This window comes from Alnus glutinosa, chromosome 14 (assembly GCF_958979055.1).
Source record: "Alnus glutinosa chromosome 14, dhAlnGlut1.1, whole genome shotgun sequence".
NCBI classification, from domain to species: domain Eukaryota; kingdom Viridiplantae; phylum Streptophyta; class Magnoliopsida; order Fagales; family Betulaceae; genus Alnus; species Alnus glutinosa.
Window position 1 is genome coordinate 22,431,863 of NC_084899.1, and position 19,070 is coordinate 22,450,932.

Here is a 19,070-nt window from a genome sequence, read left to right on the forward strand (position 1 = left end):
TTAGAGTAAGGATCTCTATCCATCTAAGGTAGGTATCAAAGCCATTATTAACAAGATATGTAACCGAAACTTGAGAGGAGCCGATTCTTTAGAAAATGACAAAAATGCCCCTCAAATATAAGGAACCGGCTCGGGATCCTAATGTCATATGTTTTCTCCCGCATGTCAATTCATGTCTTACACAAGCTGAATTATTAGCAACTCTGCTTGACTGGCAAGTGGAGCCTTCCATTGTTGAAGCTCACCGCCTTCTGCAACTTGTTCCGAACCGGTCTTTTTGAAAAGTTAACCACAATGCTAAGTAGCTTGCGCACAATTTAGCCAAATGAGCTGCATATATGTATTGATAGAAGTGAAAGTATTCTCATTGCGTCCCCATTAACGATATTAATCCCCCCTTAGTTGTTCATTTCTTTGTTCTTGTTATTGGGTCTTTGTGTTTTTTTGCTTTTCAAGTTTTATTTGCTCAGGAAAAAATAACTTCATTGGCAAGGCATGTATATGAAAATCAAAATAATGCCAGAGAAAGAAATCTCATATAGCTACAACAGGCTGAAAAAGTTGGCACAGCTTGAATCAGATTGATATGTATACGTGTGTGTGTGTGTGTGTGTCGGGTGGTAGGACTGACTAAAACAGAACTGTCGGAGTGTTGAACAACTGCAATCCGTAGGATGCAAGAAAAAAGAGCCAACAAGTATTATGCACAAAGTTTCATTCAATGTGCTTGATACTGGCATATAGCTTCAATGCAGTGATCAGCGACCCCGGTGACTTCAACATGTAGTGCATCAACAACTAGGGATCATCATCATAAGGTGCATCTGGGGCTGATGATGAGGGAAGAAGTAAAATGGGCCTCCCATCACGCTCAATTCCGCTAAGCAAGGCCTCGCGAGCCGGCTGATTGGACCAAGTGTTTCCCGACAAGTCCAAAAGCTCGAGATTACCTAAATAACAAGCACAATACAGTCAAGTTTCAAAATATTCCTGGATATTAGGGATGCGCTATAGGGAGGAGCATTTGCAACATTAGAGAGCAAATATTTGTTCAATTGTGTATTGCATAGCATTCCAAATGGAGAACATATTTAGCTTTACACAGCATTTGAAATTTCTCGAGTACCCTGGTCAATATCAAATTGAGGAAATGATAATATACTGTTTTCTGAACAGTGGAATTTTCATATTAGTCTGTTGCTTCACACTGGCATGTTATTTAATGAGGTAAAGCTACAAGTACAACAAAACTACCAAAAGTGCAATGAAAGATGCAACTAAAATTGATCATCTTTCTAGATTCAACTAATGTAAGGTTGAGAGAGGTTTTTTCTGAGCTAGCGTAATGAATCTCTATACATAACTGAGTAAATAGAACTTTGTTTGCAGCTTTGTAAATCCAAGCGCAGTTTACCTTAGGTGGCATGATTTACATCCGCAAATGATAGCATTTGATCTATTTCATATTCTGAAATTATCTAGTAATGTTGATACTGATAGATGAAACTAGTAGCACTTGGACAAATCGATATCTACACTAAAATGATTAGGTGTTTAATATAATTACCTTTTGCAACTTTCAGTGCAGAACAGATGAGGGTTAAGGATTCCATAGGCATAAAATTAGATGCTGCATTAACTTCAGTAAGTTCAGGAGCCAATGACACGAGTTTTGACAAAAACTTGGCAGTTTCAATCCCACCATGGTTTTTGCTGTACGAAATGCATTAATATATTAATTGCCACGAGCAACAACAAAAAATTACAGAAAAGATATATAGGTATGAATCGGAACCTTATGTTGATTTTGACTAGCTTCAACTCCTCCATGATGCCTTCTTGTAGTTCCCGAAAACCAGATGAACCAAGTCCAATACCTCCAACATTCAGTATTTCAATGGATGTGTGCAAAAAGCGTCCCAAAGCCACTGCTACCTGGCTGGAAGACAATAAAAACAAACCAAACACATTTGTAGAAGGAAAAATAAGTGACAAAGAGTAATTTCTACACCAGTGTCAACCAGACAAACCTGCCAAGGAAATTATCAGCAAGAGATAGAGACTTTAGTGGTCCTTTGAAGGTTGAAAGGGTATTTAGAAGTTCAGTTACACCATCGCAAGAAAGCTCGCAGTTCTCCAAATTCAAGTCAGCCAAGGAAGAACGTCTTTCAAAATCTTCAATAAAATGTGGGATTAAACTTCTGTAAGTTCAAAGATAGAGTAGCGTGTGAGAACGAATGCCTACTGTATCCAAAAACACGTAGAGAATGGAAATTCAACTTGCCTGATTCCTTCATCCTCAATGAAATTGTCACTTATATCCAGGATTTCCAAGTTAGGCATCTGAACCAGAGCATATCTTAGACAGGCCATGTCATCTTTGCGTAGATTACAACCCCTAAAATCAGAAGTAACTCTCAGTGCATAAATGTTTATTTGGAATTCCCTAAAACCTTACCAGTAACTTTTGTGTGGCAGTTCATATCCTCAAAGGCACTGGGGCACAAACCCAAGGGATACAACTTGTGGTGTCCAATTTTTCAAGACACTACAACTGCCATGAATTGATTGTAGGGGACAATAATGTTACATAGAAGTCATAACTCTGCTTGTGTGGTACCTTAGGTTGAGCACACGTAGAGATTGCAAGGACTTGCCAATTCCAAAGGATGAGGAGGGGCCACTTGAGGATCTCCGATTAATATTAGAAAGCCATCCTGATATCTGCAAGTCTTAATGAAGCTTTCTGTTGGTTTTAAAAGAATGCAAACTCTATAAAAGATCTCATAGAAGTGCATAACTCACATTGTTTTCTGAAATGTCAAGGACAGATATGCTGGATGAAACATCAAGAAGAGTACAAAAGACAATATTTGCGAAATTCCGACCAAGTTGGTTGTCACTGAGTTTTAATGAACACAAGGACCTAACAGAAAAATAACAGAGACTTCACAAGTAAGAGCAGATACTATTGGAGCAATTTGTTTAATTTAGTGAAATGCAACCAGACTCCAAATTCTATATAGAGTCAAAAAAGTTTCATTCTTATACACATCTGACTTCCTCTCTAGTGTCAGACCTTAAACATGTAAGCGATGTAACAGTCCTTATATATGTTTGACTTCATCTAAACTAGTAGAGATTAAACATTTAAGTAGCTGACCAAATTTTGCAGGTAAAATATCACTTCTGTAGCGTTGGTGAAACAAGAATTTTGCTCTTTTAACCCAAAAAACAGCAATAAAGATATAAGCCCCACAAGAATGACATGTATAGTGCACTAGAGATAGCCTAGGCCTTGACGAAGCCCGGTTAACAAAATTAGATCCAAGCTCTCTGAAAAACCAAGAAGAAATCCAAGTATCATTATAGATGCCCAAAGCTGCCGTCCAAGTGAAGAATGCAATACGAGGGAGAGCCTTCACCTTCCAGACGCTCTTTCAAGGAAATAGACAAGACTCTCCGGACTGTAGTGAAATGTAATAACTCTTCACATCAAACCCACGATTAACTGCTTGGGTCCACAACATTTTATCTCTCTCTTGGATGAGTTTTCAAAGAGCACAATACATCGAGGAATGCAACAAGGAACTCAAGCTCCCAATCCTGGACCGCCCTGAGATAACTCAGGTTCCAATGGACAGAGTGCCAGAAGAATCCATGTAATCCGACCCTAAGTATTTAATGTCATGAGCTATGGAATAGTTCTGGGAAACTGATCATTTGCTTTCTACTTGTGGGGTGATGCTGACTTTAAAGACTCTGAAGGAGCGTATGAAGTGTATTAGGCTTCTTAGCTACTGGAAGCTAAAGACTAAATTTTGCAAAGCCTTACCCCCACCCAAAATAAAAAGATGGAAAGAAAAGAAAAAGGAAACATAATTTTGAAAACAACAGAGAGCAGTTATTGTAATTACGATACAAAGGTTTCAATGTTGATAATCATGTTGAGCACCTCATTCATCAAAAAAGCATGTTGAGCACCTCAATCAATCAAACGATTCATATGTATACAAGTTGGTTAAAATGAACCATTATTAGAACAGATGTACCTTCCTGATGATAAAAATGATTCAAGTCCAACAGGTAATGAATCTGAAGAAAGCTTGCAGTGAATGAATTCAAGTGATGTTAACGTTTCAGTGTTCTGGTTCAGAAGTTTGCAAATCCCATCAATCTGAAAAGTTGTGAGTGGCAAATTATCATATTAGCAGTTGGGAGGAAGCATTTAGCATTCAAGTAAACCAAAAATCTTCAATGACAATAAATTGAATCTGGCAGTTGGTAACAAAATCTAAAACATTAGCCAGGAAGATAAAACTTTATAATTTTCTTTACATGGTTAGGATTTTAACCAGAATTATTTTATCAACGAGTTGCCAACTTAGCCAACATCTCATAGCCCCCATAAAATCATGGAAAAGAAGCAGATTGCTATCTTTAGGTCCACCAAGAATGTCATAGGCCATTACTTTACTTAAAATATCATTAAAAGCAAAAGGCGCTAATCAGGTACACATGGACTAAACAGGAAAAAATGCGCTACTCATATGCCATTGCTAAGACTAGAAGCTTGAAAAAACTTAGCGATGATTAGATTTTCTTGTAGAAGCCATTTATATTTTCTTCGAGAGTGCTACACAGTCCACCCTAAGAAAATAATTTTTTTTTTCTTTTTCTTTCATGTTATTGAGTGCACACTACGATGATTTTGCCTTGAAAGTGGTGTCCTATAGCACCAATATTCATTCTTCTAAGCTTGCATGTACTCTTTCTTTTTGGATGAATAATAATTTTATTCATAGGAGAAGCAAAGCTAGTGTACACGAAACAAGAGAAGCCACCACTCTAATGGGGTCGAAAATTTAAAAAGTTAACAAGATCTAAAAGATTAGAGGAAGAAAAATTAGGAACAAATGTTACAGCCCAATCTAAAAGAGATTTCAAGGAGGATTTTAATTGTAGCACATTAGACTCACGATCCCCAAATAGAGGCCGATTTCTTTCTCAAAATGCTCCACATAAGTAAAGGAGGGATGACTTTTCATATGGCCTCTTTGGATTGACCCCAGCCTTGTGTCTTCCAATAGTAAAGTAACTCTAGGATATTGCTAGGCATGGCCCACAAGACTTCAAATAAGGTGAGAACCATGTGTCAAATCTCGCTAGTAAACTCACAATGGATGAGGAGGTGGTTAACGGTTTCCTCTCTCTTTTTGCAAAGACAACACCAATTAACAAGGGTAAAAACCCCGCCTCTTGAGATTATCAATCGTGAGGATTTTGCCCAAAGCTGCCCTCCAAGTGAAGAAAGCAATACGAAGTGGAGCCTTCACCTTCCAGACACTCTTCCAAGGAAATAGACAAGACTATCCAGACTGTAGTGAAATGTAATAACTCTTCACATCAAACCCACGAGTACCTGCTGGGATCCACAACATTTTATTTGTCTCTCTTGGATGGGTTTTTGAAGAGTACAATATATCGAGGAATGCAACAAGGACTCAAGCTCATAATCCTAGACTGCCCTGAGAAAAATCGGGTTCAAATGGACAAAAGTGTGATAAATGTCCATATAATCCGACATTAAGGCTTCTTTGTCATGAGCCATGGAATAGAGTTCTAGGAATAAAGATCTCAGATTCGCTTCTCCGCACCATACTTCCTGCCAAAAACGAAGGCGAGACCCATACCCTACTCTGTAGGAGACCAATTGGAGAAATTTCCCTGGCCACTCCTAATATTCCTCCAAAGGCCCACCCCATATGGCACTCGAGTTTGAAACAGCCAACCCCCTCCCCCGGCAAGCCTGCAGCAATCGAGAGGGGGCAAATTTTTTTTAGCCCTAGTTAAGTTGTTGTCGTTGCCCACAATTGCCCGCCCTCACTCACTCACTCGGGGGCATCAACGTTATCAGGGGTCTCTTGAACTCAACATGCTGAGCACTCTGGCGCCGAATATGTCAGGCTCTCTCAGATGGAATCATGAAGAAACTAATTATTAATGAGAAATAAATTGCAAGTTATATTTATATATTTTAAATGATAATTAAATTTTGTTAGTTATATTATTAAATATTTTCATACATTTTTTTAATTTTTTTTTTACCCTCTGGCTCCACCACTGCCCCCAGCCATTCTAGGAATCGATCAATCCTAAGCTTACATGTGCTCTGAAACACTAACTCCCTTTCTTTTATTTCTTATTGAGATCTCCATGTTCTAGGATGATGATATGTGCCTTCAATGTTATGTAAACATGGTGGATTGATCTTATCTCCGCATGGTTTCTTATCATGCTTTTAGTCAATCTTCCGTACTAATATGCCGTTTCGGGATGTCTTGGGTTATGCCTAGACGAGTTATTGACTTGCTTGCATGTTGGTGGTCATCTGGTAGATCAAGGAGTGCTGCTGTTTGGAAAATGGCGCATGCTTGTATCTTTTGGTGTTTATGGTGGAAAAGAAACAATAGGAATTTTGAAGACTTGGAAAGATCCCTGGAAGAGATCCTTTCTTTGCTCGATCACTCTTTGTATTGTTGGACTTCGGCTTATGTCAATCCTTTGTATATTTCTTTTTCTGACTTTCTCACTCACTTTTCTATTTCTAGATAGGTGTTTTCCTTGTATACTTCCAATGTACTAAGGGGTTAAGCATTTTCTATAAAATTCCTATAAAAAAGAAAAGAAAAGAAAAGAAAAAAGACTTGTTGAAAATGATGAATCCCTCACTAAGATAATGCTACAGCATAGGTGTTCAACCAGTTTCCAATTTTTTTTCTTTTGTTTTTTGGATAGGTGATAGAGGGAGAGAGAAGAGATCCGTCAGAGAGGAAATGAAAAAGAACTACCTCACCTCTGCTCAGTTACCTTTTTCTTTTTAGGAGCAAACATGACCCAATGTTGCTTGGACCAATAATGGTGGCACAGGCAGTCTAAACGAGACATGAAAAAAGGAACAAACAAAAAACAAGAAGGTAAAAGTTGCTAGCTTACTGTCTTCATCTTCTGTTGTGCTTGTTTCAATTTGCTATTTTCTATGCGTGTAAGTAGTGTCATCATTTTAGCAATGAAGTTATTAGTCTCACACTTCACCTCTATAATTAGAGCAAAAGTTTTCTATAAACTTAATAATATATAGAAAAATAATTGATCTTACATGATCTTTGGATCTGATCAACCTTAGCACCAAGCTCCTTAACTTGCAATTTCTCAATAAATGCTGCAAGAGAATAATATTAGAGGGTTCTAAAGGGCCAACAAATATCAAGCCATTATGTAAGCAGACAAACACATGCGTATGGGACCATACTCACACACACAGACAGTCAATTAGATCCAATTCTTATGACACCAGCGGTACACCCTATAATCTAATCTGTAAAACAGCTCATAGCCTCCACGCAGAAAAACGTGCTAGTAAGTTCTTTTTTTGGAGGGGGGGGGGGGGGGAGGAGATTGTTGTAAGTAATGTGTTGCTATGTGTCTATATTTCCTGATTATTTCCTAATATTTAAATGTATCAAAAATACACATATTACAGGTTACGCAATGTGAAAATATAGGAAAATAATTCATGATAAGATGCAAAAGCTGCCAACTTGGCTGTATAATAAATATGCTACAAACATGAACAAAGATTGATTCTTAACAAGAAGAGAGAAAATGCTGAAATTCCTTTTCCCACAGATAATCAATCCCAGGGTCAAGCATTATATTGATCCTGAAGTCACCTTTCTTGTACGATTTCAAGCAAAAAGGACAAGGAAATCCATAGATGAGTAGTACAACTAGATTCCTAGAGATGACATGCTATGCAATGCTTTGGAAATAGAAGACTTAAATTAGTTAAGAAGTCTATTAAAAAGGTTTTTTTAAGGAGATCATTCCCTAATTTTGGATTTCATTGTATCTCTTTAGAAATTTAATTTCACAGTTATCATTTTCCTTAATTATAAAAGGAATGTAACTCATGCATTTAATCAAAAACCAATTGAAACAGGGATAATGCATTTCAGATTTAGAGACCAAACCAACTTAGAAAGTCATTGACAGCGTTACCTTCTAATTATGAAATGAATAACTTACACAAGTTTCTGTCGTGCAAAGTATATTTTGAAGTCTCAAACATCTGCAGAAAGAAAAAACATCATATAAAAACCTAATGTTAAATCATCAATCATCCCAAAAGAATGGGGGCACCACTTCCGTCGTTTAGTATACCCCAAATGCGACCGCCACCTATGATGCCAATTCCCTAAACTTCACCAGACCCACTCACGATTTACTAAAGGGGTAAATCCGGCTTCTAAAAATTACCCAGGTTATGAAATAATGCCGAATAATATTCTCAAGAACGTTCAAGATTCCCGGGTAATTTTCATTCTCAAGAACGTTCAAGATTCCCATCACCATGATTCTCGTCCATCTCATAAACTGATAGGAAATTGTGAATTTAATAATTTAATTGATATTCTAACACTCCCCCCATGTGAGCTCAAAATCCCCATCGACAAGTGAAGCCCAACACGTAGAATATTTAATGAATTAGGGGATAACTTGTAGGGTAAATGTTCAAACTGATAACCTCTGTTCTAATACCATGTTGAATCATTAAGTATCCCAAAAGCCTAAATTGATTAGAAATTATAAAAACTAAAGACTTGTGTTTATGCTTTGTGCTGCCTTACCAAATATTGGTTTAAGGCTCTTGTATTTATAGAGAAGTAGTTACAAAGGACTAGGATGCTACAATGTGATAAGAGAAGAGACTAAGAGTTCTAATCTAAGTGTTACACTGTGAAGTAAATCTGAACTATAAGTTATCTAGTATTTGAATTTGAACAACTAATCTTATCTTTAGAGTCATCATTATCTTGATAACAACGCCCCTGCAATCTCAACGGTATGGAAAGAACGTTGAGATTGGACCGAAGAAAGGCAAACCGGGTGGATGATAGTGGTTTAGTAAAGATGTCTGCAAGTTGGTCTTTGCTAAAGATGAACTGAATCCGTAGGATCTTTTTAGCAACCATATCCTGGACAAAGTGGAAGTCTATTTCGGTATGCTTGGTGCGAGCATGGAAAATCGAATTGGAGGTTAAGTATGTAGCTCCAATATTGTCACACCATGGTGTTGGTGGTTGGGTGAGCTTCAGTCCAAGCTCAAAGTAGAGAGATAGGATCCACGAGAGTTCGGCTCCAGTGTTGGCAAGGGATTTGTATTCGGCCTCTGTGCTTGACCGTGCCACTGTGTGCTGTTTTCTACAATCCCATGAGATGAGATTTTTGCCAAGGAAAATTCAGTAGCCGCTTGTTGAGCGACGATCATCTCAGTCTCCGGCCCAATCAGAGTCGGAGTAGGCTTGGATGGAAGCAGAGTCTGTGTGATAGAATTGAAGTCCAAAGTGCATGGTTTGCTTGAGATATCGTAGAAGTCTTTTCACAGCCTGCCAGTGAAGATCTGTAGGATTGTGCATGAATTGAGCTAGCTTGTTGACACAAAAGGAAATGTCTGGTCTAGTGATGCATAGATACTGCAGTGCACCTACTGTGCTGCGTAAGAGAGTGGGATCAGAAAATAAGTCACCTTCATGTGCTGACAAGTGTGTAGAGGATGTCATAGGACAATTGATTGGTTTTGCTTCTGCCATCTTTGTCCGGCTGAGAATATCAAGTATATATCTATGCTGAGACAGTAAGAAGCCACCGAAGCTGGGAAGAACTTCAATGCCCAGAAAATAATTGAGGAGGCCGAGGTCTTTAACAAGAGGTCACGGACGGCAGAGGAGCTGGAAGAAGTGATCAAGATGTCATCTACACAGATTAACACTAGGATAGTGCATGTGGCCGATTGGTAGAGAAATAGAGAGGTGTCCGATTGGGAGGCCTTGAACCCAAGTGTCAATAGCTTGCCACTAAGTCTGGAAAACCAAGCCCTTGGTGTTTGTTTCAGGCCATAAAGGGCCTTTTGTAGTTTACACAGATGATTGGGAAACTAAGGGTGAGCAAAGCCAGGGGGCTGAGACATATAGACCACCTCTGAAATGTCGTCGTGCAGAAATGCATTTTGTATGTCAATCTAATGGATAGGCCATCCATTGGAAAGAGCAAGAGAGAGAACAATACGTATCGTAGTAGGTTTGATCACTAGACTATAGGTTTTACCATAGTCTATTCAAGGTTGTTGATGAAAACCCTTAGCAACTAGGCGTGCCTTGTACCGATCGATTGATCCATCAGCTTTCCTCTTCAGCCGAAAGACCCATTTGCAGCCAATGATGTTTGTAGCCGAGTTAGGTGGAACAAGTGTCCAAGTTCGGTTCTGTAGTAGGGCATCAAACTCTGTGTTCATGGCAGCTCCCCAATTTTTATCCTTCACGGCTGTAGAGTGACAAGTAGGCTCTATCTCACAGCTGAAGACTCGGCAAGCAGGGCTCTCAGGAGGGGGTACCGAACTCGACCATCTGTAAACTCTCTAGGCTTGGATATGTTATTTCTAGCACGAGTAACCATGGGATGTGAGGATGCAGGTGGAATAAAGGAGGAGTTGAAGATGCTGAAAAGTCAGCTGGAAGTGGGGACTCGGCAGAGCTGGAAGAAGCTGAAGAGAGGGGTTGCAGTGATGTAAAGTGCAGAGAGTGAGAGGAATAGGGATAGGAGGGCTCTAGGACAGGTTGTGGGAGCTGTGCTGCTGACTGTGGTATGAGAATGGTCAGGGAGAGTTGTTGCCGAGTATTGCAAGAGTTAGACTCAAGGGAGGATAAGGGAGGAGTATATGGAAAAGATGATTCATTAGAGGCGATTTGTGGGCAAGTGGAGGCATTTGTAGCCTTTGTGAAGAGGACTATAGCCGAGAAATAGACAAGGGATGGATCGTGGCTCAAAATTGTTTGAATTATATGGACGTAAGTAAGTAAGTAAGTTGGGCCAACAAAGACAACCAAAAGTGCATAAGAAGGTATAATCCCGAGAACATTTGAAAAGTGTTTCAAATGGAGAATGATTTTGTAGAACTGTGGTAGACATGCGATTGATTAGATAGCATGCAGTGGAAAAGGCATCATCCCAAAATTTTAAGGGTAAATGAGCATGAGAAAGCAGTGCTAGACCGGTTTCGACAATGTGTCGATGTTTCCGTTCGATAGCACCGTTTTGTTGGTGAGTATGTGGGCAAGACACACGATGCTGAATGTCAAGTTGCTTGAGAAGGTTGTTGACATGGCAGTATTCACCACCCCAATCAGATTGAATTGCTTTAATTTTGGTATTAAAGAACCGTTCAACATAAGACTTAAAGGTGCAGAAAATTGAAAGAACACCACTCTGTAAGGAAATTGGATAAAGCCAAGTGTATTTGCTATGAGCATCAAGAAAGGAAACATAATACTTTGCACCGGACCTAGAGCTAACAGGGGCTGGTCCCCATACATCAGTATAGATTAAGTCAAGAGGACAATTGGCAGATCCGGTAGTTGAAGAAAAGGGAAGTTGCTTGCTTTTTGCACCAAGGCAGGCAGTGCAAACAATGGAGTCTTTTGGAGATGCAACTGGAAGCTGAAAATGGGAAAGCACACGACGGACAATCTTCAAGGTGGGATGGCCCAGCCGTGAGTGCCATTGAAAAGCAGAAACACATTCACCCACCATGGCATGACGGGGGTGTTTATTTGTGGAAGGGAAAAACTGATAGAGACCATGCTTATTTGGCCCGTGGAGGAGTTTCCCCGTGCGACGGTCCTTTAAGAAAAAATGAGATGGATGGAATTCAAAAAACGTATTAGTGTCCTTGGTAAATTTCTGAACAAAGGTGAGATTTTTTGTGATATGAGGGACATGTAGAATATCAAGGATATCAAAATGGGAAATAGGAGTAGAGAGTCGAGTTGTACCAATGTGTTTGATTGAGAGCCCCTTACTGTTGCCAATACGGATTTGATCTGAGCCCAAGTAGTCTTTAGCCTTGATATTCAAGTTGGCCAGATCAGACGGCAGGTGGTGTGTTGCTCCAGAGTCGGGGTACCAATTCTGATAAGTGTTGCTGGATGGAGCAGAGAGATAGGCCTGAGCTTGAGAAGGCTGTTCCCGAGTGTAAGCCTCATTGAATCTGTTGTAGCAGTCCAGAGCAACGTGTCCATAGCGGTTGCATACCTGGCATAATGGGCGGTTGGAGGAGGAACCACGACCAGATGAGTGTCCATGGCCCCTGCCACGAAATGGCCTGGAAGTACCATAAGAGAAGCCACGGCCAGAAGGGTGATGACTGCGGGAACCACGCATGCCACGGTTGGAGTGTGGAGAAGAGTTGCCTTGGGTGGCAAAGTTAGCACCGGCAACAAAGATGGCCGTAGATTTCGTCCACAGAGAGGGGTTCGGCTCTAGTTGTAACATAAGTTACAAAGGGATCAAATTTAGATCCTAGGCCTGCTAAGAGGAAGGACACCTTCTCAAAGCCATTGAGAGGTTGGCCAACAACAAAAAGGGCATCACACAGCGTCTGAAACGTGTGGTAGTAGTCGGCGATGGAGGAGGAGCCTTTTTTGAGAGTCGCCAATTGATAGTACACTTGCATGGTGCGAGCCTTTGTCTGAGACGTGAAGAGAGTCTCCAAAGTCATCCATGCATCTCGGGAGGTAGCACATCGAGTGACATGGGTCAACATCTTTTCGGAAAGAGCTGAGTTGATAGCTTCGAGCAGCAGTTGATCTTGCATGCTCCAGTGGAGGAAGGCCGGATTGGGAGACGTGGTGGAGACGCCATCTTTGGTGGAAGTCACAGTGGGAGAAAGGCAGGGTGTGGAGCCATCAACGTAACCAAATATGTTGCCACCCTTGGGGTGAGGAACGATCTAAGGCAACCAGACCGGATAGTTGGTGTTGGTGAGTTTGGTAGGATTAAAATTGGTGAAGGTGACCAATGGAGGGGTTTGATAGTGGGTGGAGATGATAGCAGGAGGTGGGTTGGTGTCGGGTAGAGTTGGCAATTCGGGTTCACGGGTCGGGTTCGGGTCAACCCGACTGATCCGATTATATAAACGTGTCAACCCGAACCCGACCCGATTATTAATCGGGTTGTGACACGTGACCCGAACACGACCCGATTAATAATCGGGTAACCCGAACACGACCCGACAAACCCGACTAAAAAACGTGTCACCCGTTTACCCGACACGACACGACCCGACACGGCATCAATTTCACTGTTTTCACATGTTTCAACCTTCATTTTTTTTTTTTTTTTTTTACCTTCAATTTTTTTTTTTTTTTTTTAAATCGGGTTATAATCGTGTTGGGTAATCGGGTTATAATCGTGTTGGCGGGTAATCGTGTTATCGGGTTAACCCGTGCAATCGGGTCATAATCGGGTTGGCGGGTCAACCCGTGGGTTGACCCACCAAACACGATTATAATCGGGTCAACCCGAACCCGATTATAACAAACCCAAACCCGGTTTTTTCGTGTCGTGTTCTTGTCGGGTTCGCGGGTCGTGTCAAAAATTGCCAACCCTAGTGTCGGGTGGGGGCTGTGGTGGTGGGTTTGAGGTAGACATGAACGAAATTGGGAGGAGAAAAAAGAAGAAGACGTGAGTCACTGTTGTGGCTCTGATACCATATAAAAACTAAAGACTTGTGTTTATACTTTGTGCTGCCTTACCAAATATTGGTTAAAAACTCTTGTATTTATAGAGAAGTAGTTACAAAGGACTAGGAGATTACAATGTGATAAGAGAACAGACTAAGAGTTTTAATCTAAGTGTTACACTGTGAAGTAAATCTGAACTATAAGTTGTCTAGTATTTGAATTTGAACAACTAATCTTATCTTTAGAGTTATCATTATCTTGAGAACAACCGTTTGAACGTGTATCTAGATTAGGGCTAGATATGTCTTTAACAGAAATTATAAATTTAATAATTTAATTCATATTCTATCTCTTAAACCATTTGTATAATTAAAAAAAAAAAAGATCTGAGAAATAATTATTTAAACTAAAACAAACATAAATAACATTACTATGATTTCGTTTTAGCACATTTGCAAGAAAACATTGATGATACAATATGTGGAGTGCAATCAGAAATAAATGTATTAATACAATCAGCATAAGTAGAGGCAAAAATAGCATAAATATGCACAGGGATAGATAGCTGAATACATATATGTTACATTGCAACTATGTTCCAGCTAATCATTTTAGAACATTGCATAGGCTCTTGTGATATTAAGACTAACGTAACATATTACCTAGTGTAGCACCCAAAATGTTGGCAATGATCGGATAACTTCGAATACTCAGAAGTTAAAGGATTTGTTTGTCCATCACAACCAATGCATTTCAATATAGTGTCTGCACAGGAAAAAAAAAATACAACAAATTGTTAATGAACTTAGCAAGGTACCAGCAGATGCAAAAATCTACCCAAAAACTAGAACGTCACGAAGAAGGAGAAAGTTCTTATTTCACTCTTTGTTATAAATGTAGATTCTTTTGACCAGTTGCAAAAGAAAACAAACAAAGCAGACGATGTTGTGATGTATGTGAGAATTAACTGAACATGAATGCACTTTTTGAAACTGAGTAATGTGGGATTTCAGTTCTGCAATGGAATCGCCAGGGGGGGGGGGGGGGGGGGAACCTTGAATTACTTTACAAGTGAAATTATCAGCAATAAGATATAGCACAGACACAATTTTGTATTGTTTATGAAAGGAAGCAGGTGATGATGCCATTCCAGCTCAGGTGGGAACTAAACCCAATTTAGTATTACAAGGCTCAAGAGACTTTGTGACCTAAGCTGGAATCCACCTTCACTCAAAATATTCAAATATTACCAAAAGAAAATGAAAGCATCATACTTAGTACCTGAAATCTGTATGTCACCGATACATCCATTAAAACATGGAATCAGAGCTATCTCTGCAGCCTCATCTAGGCAACTGTTTAACATAACAAAAGGGCTAAATCATGAGTAGAAGTCATGAACAAATAATTATACACACTCAAATGTTTGTGTCGCCAATGGGCATACTTTTGCAAATGAGCTTCCCAATACATCTGCTGCCAGTCAACTGGTTTGATATGGTCAACAAGGTCAGGCCAACGCAATTTGAATAACGCCATCCATGCTGTGTTAAATTTACAACACCTATGAAAAAAATTAGTTCCATTCTCAGGCACTTGTGTTCTTGTACATGTCTCTACATCGAATAAAGACTCCATAGAATGTCACATCATTAAAGAAAACCACAACTCTCAGTTCTTCTGAACCTTCCACGTTTTCTTCCATTTCTAAAGCAATCGTCAGCAAACTCATGGTCATTCCGATCCTCAGATGGCCTGTACAAACAAGAAGTAAGCTAACAATCCAATAATAAAAAGAACACAGTACATAAAAAGGTCAATAATTAGTTACAGTTGGCAACATGTGAAATAACTGCATTCACTTATGTGCCCACTATCCCCCCAGTAACACTCTTACATTTAAGATAATTGATAAATTACTACTTATTGCAAAAGTATAAACTATTGAAAAACAGTGAATTTAATCACTTAACTATTATTCTAAAAACAAAAGTGACAGTAATACTAATAACAGTTTACTATTATACACTAATTCTAGGTCTCTACTACTGCACCAAGACATTTCAAACTAACACTTATATTTTTAAACTTATCCCAAAAGTATAAGCATCTACATGATACCATAGTATATGGCGAATTGTTCAAAAATTCTAAGCTATTAAAAATCGGTGAATTTAATCACTTAACAACTATTCTTTAAAAACAACAGTAATAGTAATATTAATAATAGTATTTTATCATTTGAATTAGCTGATAAATTACCACTTATCCCAAAACTTTAAGCATCTTCCTTATACGAGAATAGATTACGAATTGTCCCAAAAAAATTCCCCAGCAATTGAAAAATGGTGAATTTAATCACTTAAACTATAATTCTAATACTAAAACAACAATAATACTAATACTAATAATAGTTTATTATTATACGCTAATTCTAGGTCTCTACAATTGCGCTAAGACAATTTACCATCTGCTCTAACAAACACTTTCTTAAGTTTACTAACAAAAACATGATACCCAACAAAACAACAAAGCTGAATTCAAAAATGAACATTGTACGGTAATTACTAACAAGTTCTCAGCTAGAATTCGTCGTACATGTGCGTTTGCAACTTTTGCAAGGCCAATGGGGGCAAACTCAAAACCAAGGTATCGAACAAATGGCACGGAAGCTCGTAGACAACAGCCGGCACAACATCAAGGTCCCCTGCAACTCCTTAAACAATCAAAATCAGCCATTTTCGTCGATTTCATCACCTTCATACCCCAAATTAAGCACAGAATTCACCCTTCCCAATGTAAAACAAAAATCATATAATATTAAATAGATCGTATTCGGTTGATTGATAACACTAAGTTACCGTGGATGAGCTCTTTCTTGAGTGCCTCTATGCATAAGCATATCAAAGACGGAACCTCTCTCATTCTTGAAGCTTGGATTAATTGCCGCCCTTCGAAAAATAAATAAACAAATGAAGTTGGTTATTCAATTTGAACATGAAAGTTCAAGGTTTTTATTTTATTCTATTTAATTTTTAAGTTAGGGATTAGGTATGACTCACCGGTAAATTTTCAGAAGCTTTACAGGTCGGTGGTTGCTGGATTAGCCCGTTGAAGAAGAAACCGGCGCAGAGGGAAATGAAAAACATTTCGAGACTTCAGAAGACTAACACGACGTCGTTCTAATATTGATATCAAATAACCCTACTTCCCACGGAGGTGTACAAACGATTATGACCGGCGGTTATTGGTTAAAACCGCTAACCGCCTAGACGGAGGTAGTTATTTTTATAACCGCCGATTAGCGGTTATTGAGTAGATAACCGGCAGTTGTATAATCGCTTTTCAATTTAAGTTTTGGACTGATTTTGAATTCGATTTGGGCCAGTTTTAGCCAATTTTGGGCATTTTCTTGTGCAGGTATTAAATCCAAAAATCCAAAACAAATCCAAATAAGCTATAACTTATAACCAAATACAAACAAATCCAAAGCCCAAAGACCTCAAACATTATAAATTCAAATACAAATCCAAATACAACGACCCAAATCTCTAATTGGTCACAATACAATAATTCAACACTATTTTTTTTTTTTGAAGTCAATAATTCAACACTTAAGCACCAGAGAATCAACCAAAAGTCAAAGAGGGAGACTATCGTTATAATCATATATACGACATGTCAGTACTGCCTTGTATGGAGCATTTTGGATGAATTCTTTGAGGAAGAGTAAAAGAGATATTGGAGACAACTTGAGATCTTCAAATTACCAAAAACTTTCTTTGCTTCTTGAAACTTCCCCATGCTGCAGAGTTGTTGATGAATGATATCTAAGGAACTTTTATTTCTACTCAACTCTGTCAAAATTTCACCTCAACTCAATTGCTTTACAATCTTACCTCTCTCTATTCATGCAATGTCCAAAACCACCCCTTCCCTCTCCCAAGTTTCCCAAGTTTTTAAGGTTTTTATATATATATAAGCGGTTAGCGATTATTAACCGCTCTTACCAAACCCTATAACCGTTAACCGCATCTACTTAGGCAGTTAGCGGTTATTTATAACCGCTTTTAAAAGCTGTTATGCGGTTAGCGGTTATAACCGCTCCGTTTGTATACCTACTTCCTTGTAACAAATATAGTCATATAAGGTATGAATTTCTATTTTAATTTGATAATTATGGCATGTTCGGGTAAATTGGAATTTTTTTCAAATATCAAATTCTACTCAGATTTTATCTCACTTTTTCTAATTTTGTCTCAAATTTTCTAAACCATCCAAACATAATTTCAAAAAATAAATTATCTTTGTATTCGTAATTTTTGAAAAAATCGTATACCCAAACGAACCATAAAGGTTTGAACTTTAGTTTTAGGGATGAGTAGTAAATTGATGTTCTCTTTCTCTTAAATTGACGTGTCTTTCAAAATCACTATTAGATGAATGATAGATCACTATTAGGTTTTGATCCAATAGTAATTTTATTTTAAAAATTACATCAATTTTGGAGGGTACTCAAAGAGAACATGCCCATGTGATTTATCTTATTTGTAATTAGTTCCATGTGGTATTAAAATGAACTTAGAGGTCCTTAAGGTATGCCAAAAAAATAATTTATTATCTATAGTCAAATTTCATCCACTAAATTAACAGATTCCGATAGTGTATACATATATACTCATAAGTTTAAACCCTAATATGATACCAAAAAAAAAAAAGCATCAATATGCCCTTACCATATTGGGGGATGAACTTTATGGAGCTGATATTAAGGCAATTTGTACTTTTGGTGATTTTAGTGGTTAATAGTCCTTCTACTTTTTCCTCTTAGTATTATTGTAATATTGTCTTAGATATTAGTGTTTTTTTATCCTCTTTTCGAAGCTGAAATACTTCGAAAGTGTCTTATAGTGCCATCTTTAGAGCACATGCTTTAGTAAAATGGGTCACTACCAATCCTGTTTTTTGTAACATTCCAACGGATTTTTTCATTTTCTCTTCCATACGGATTCAAAGTGGAAATGACCCTCTTGTCTAACTTTTTTCCCCATTTAATTTTTTTAAAAAAAAAGAAAAAAAAAAAAGGAGGAAGAAGAAAGAAGAAGAAGAAGGCAATTCGTCCCTAAGCCAGCTTGATTGCCTTAATTCTGCAGAACGTTGTATGAAAAAGCGAATTATGCTTAAATAATTTATATGATTTTTTGCTGACAATTTTTTTTTTTTCTTTTCTTATTGCTCTTGAGATATACATACATTTTTCAAACTGGAATATTATTGCTTGCTCAGAAGTTTCATTGCATTAATTTATACCATAATTAGCTCCTTTCACTTATACCAAGCATTTTGAGAAAACCATAATATTTTCAGAAGTGATGGTTCATGGTTGAGACATTTGGTTTTCTCATGTTGTCGAGGAGTTGAACATCTCTCCCACTCTCTCAATTCCCTTGTTTTTTCATATTGTCAAAAAGTTGAAAATGTTATAATATA

General features: G+C 38.3%; 1 protein-coding gene across 1 annotated transcript; it reads right to left on the reverse strand.

The window, feature by feature from the left end:
• Positions 1-517: 517 nt before the first annotated feature.
• LOC133857575 (uncharacterized) lies at positions 518-16,737 on the reverse strand. Its single transcript, XM_062292843.1, has 17 exons — positions 16,643-16,737; positions 16,442-16,531; positions 16,179-16,287; positions 15,267-15,335; positions 15,028-15,144; positions 14,862-14,935; positions 14,243-14,345; positions 8,089-8,131; positions 7,160-7,222; positions 4,053-4,177; positions 2,806-2,926; positions 2,621-2,724; positions 2,285-2,398; positions 2,031-2,201; positions 1,796-1,939; positions 1,568-1,713; positions 518-950 (listed from the first exon to the last, which is right to left on the reverse strand). Exons 2-17 carry the CDS (start codon positions 16,503-16,505, stop codon positions 799-801), a joined length of 1,719 nt encoding a protein of 572 aa, XP_062148827.1. The 5' UTR covers positions 16,506-16,531; positions 16,643-16,737; the 3' UTR covers positions 518-798.
• Between the last annotated feature and the right edge of the window lie 2,333 nt (positions 16,738-19,070).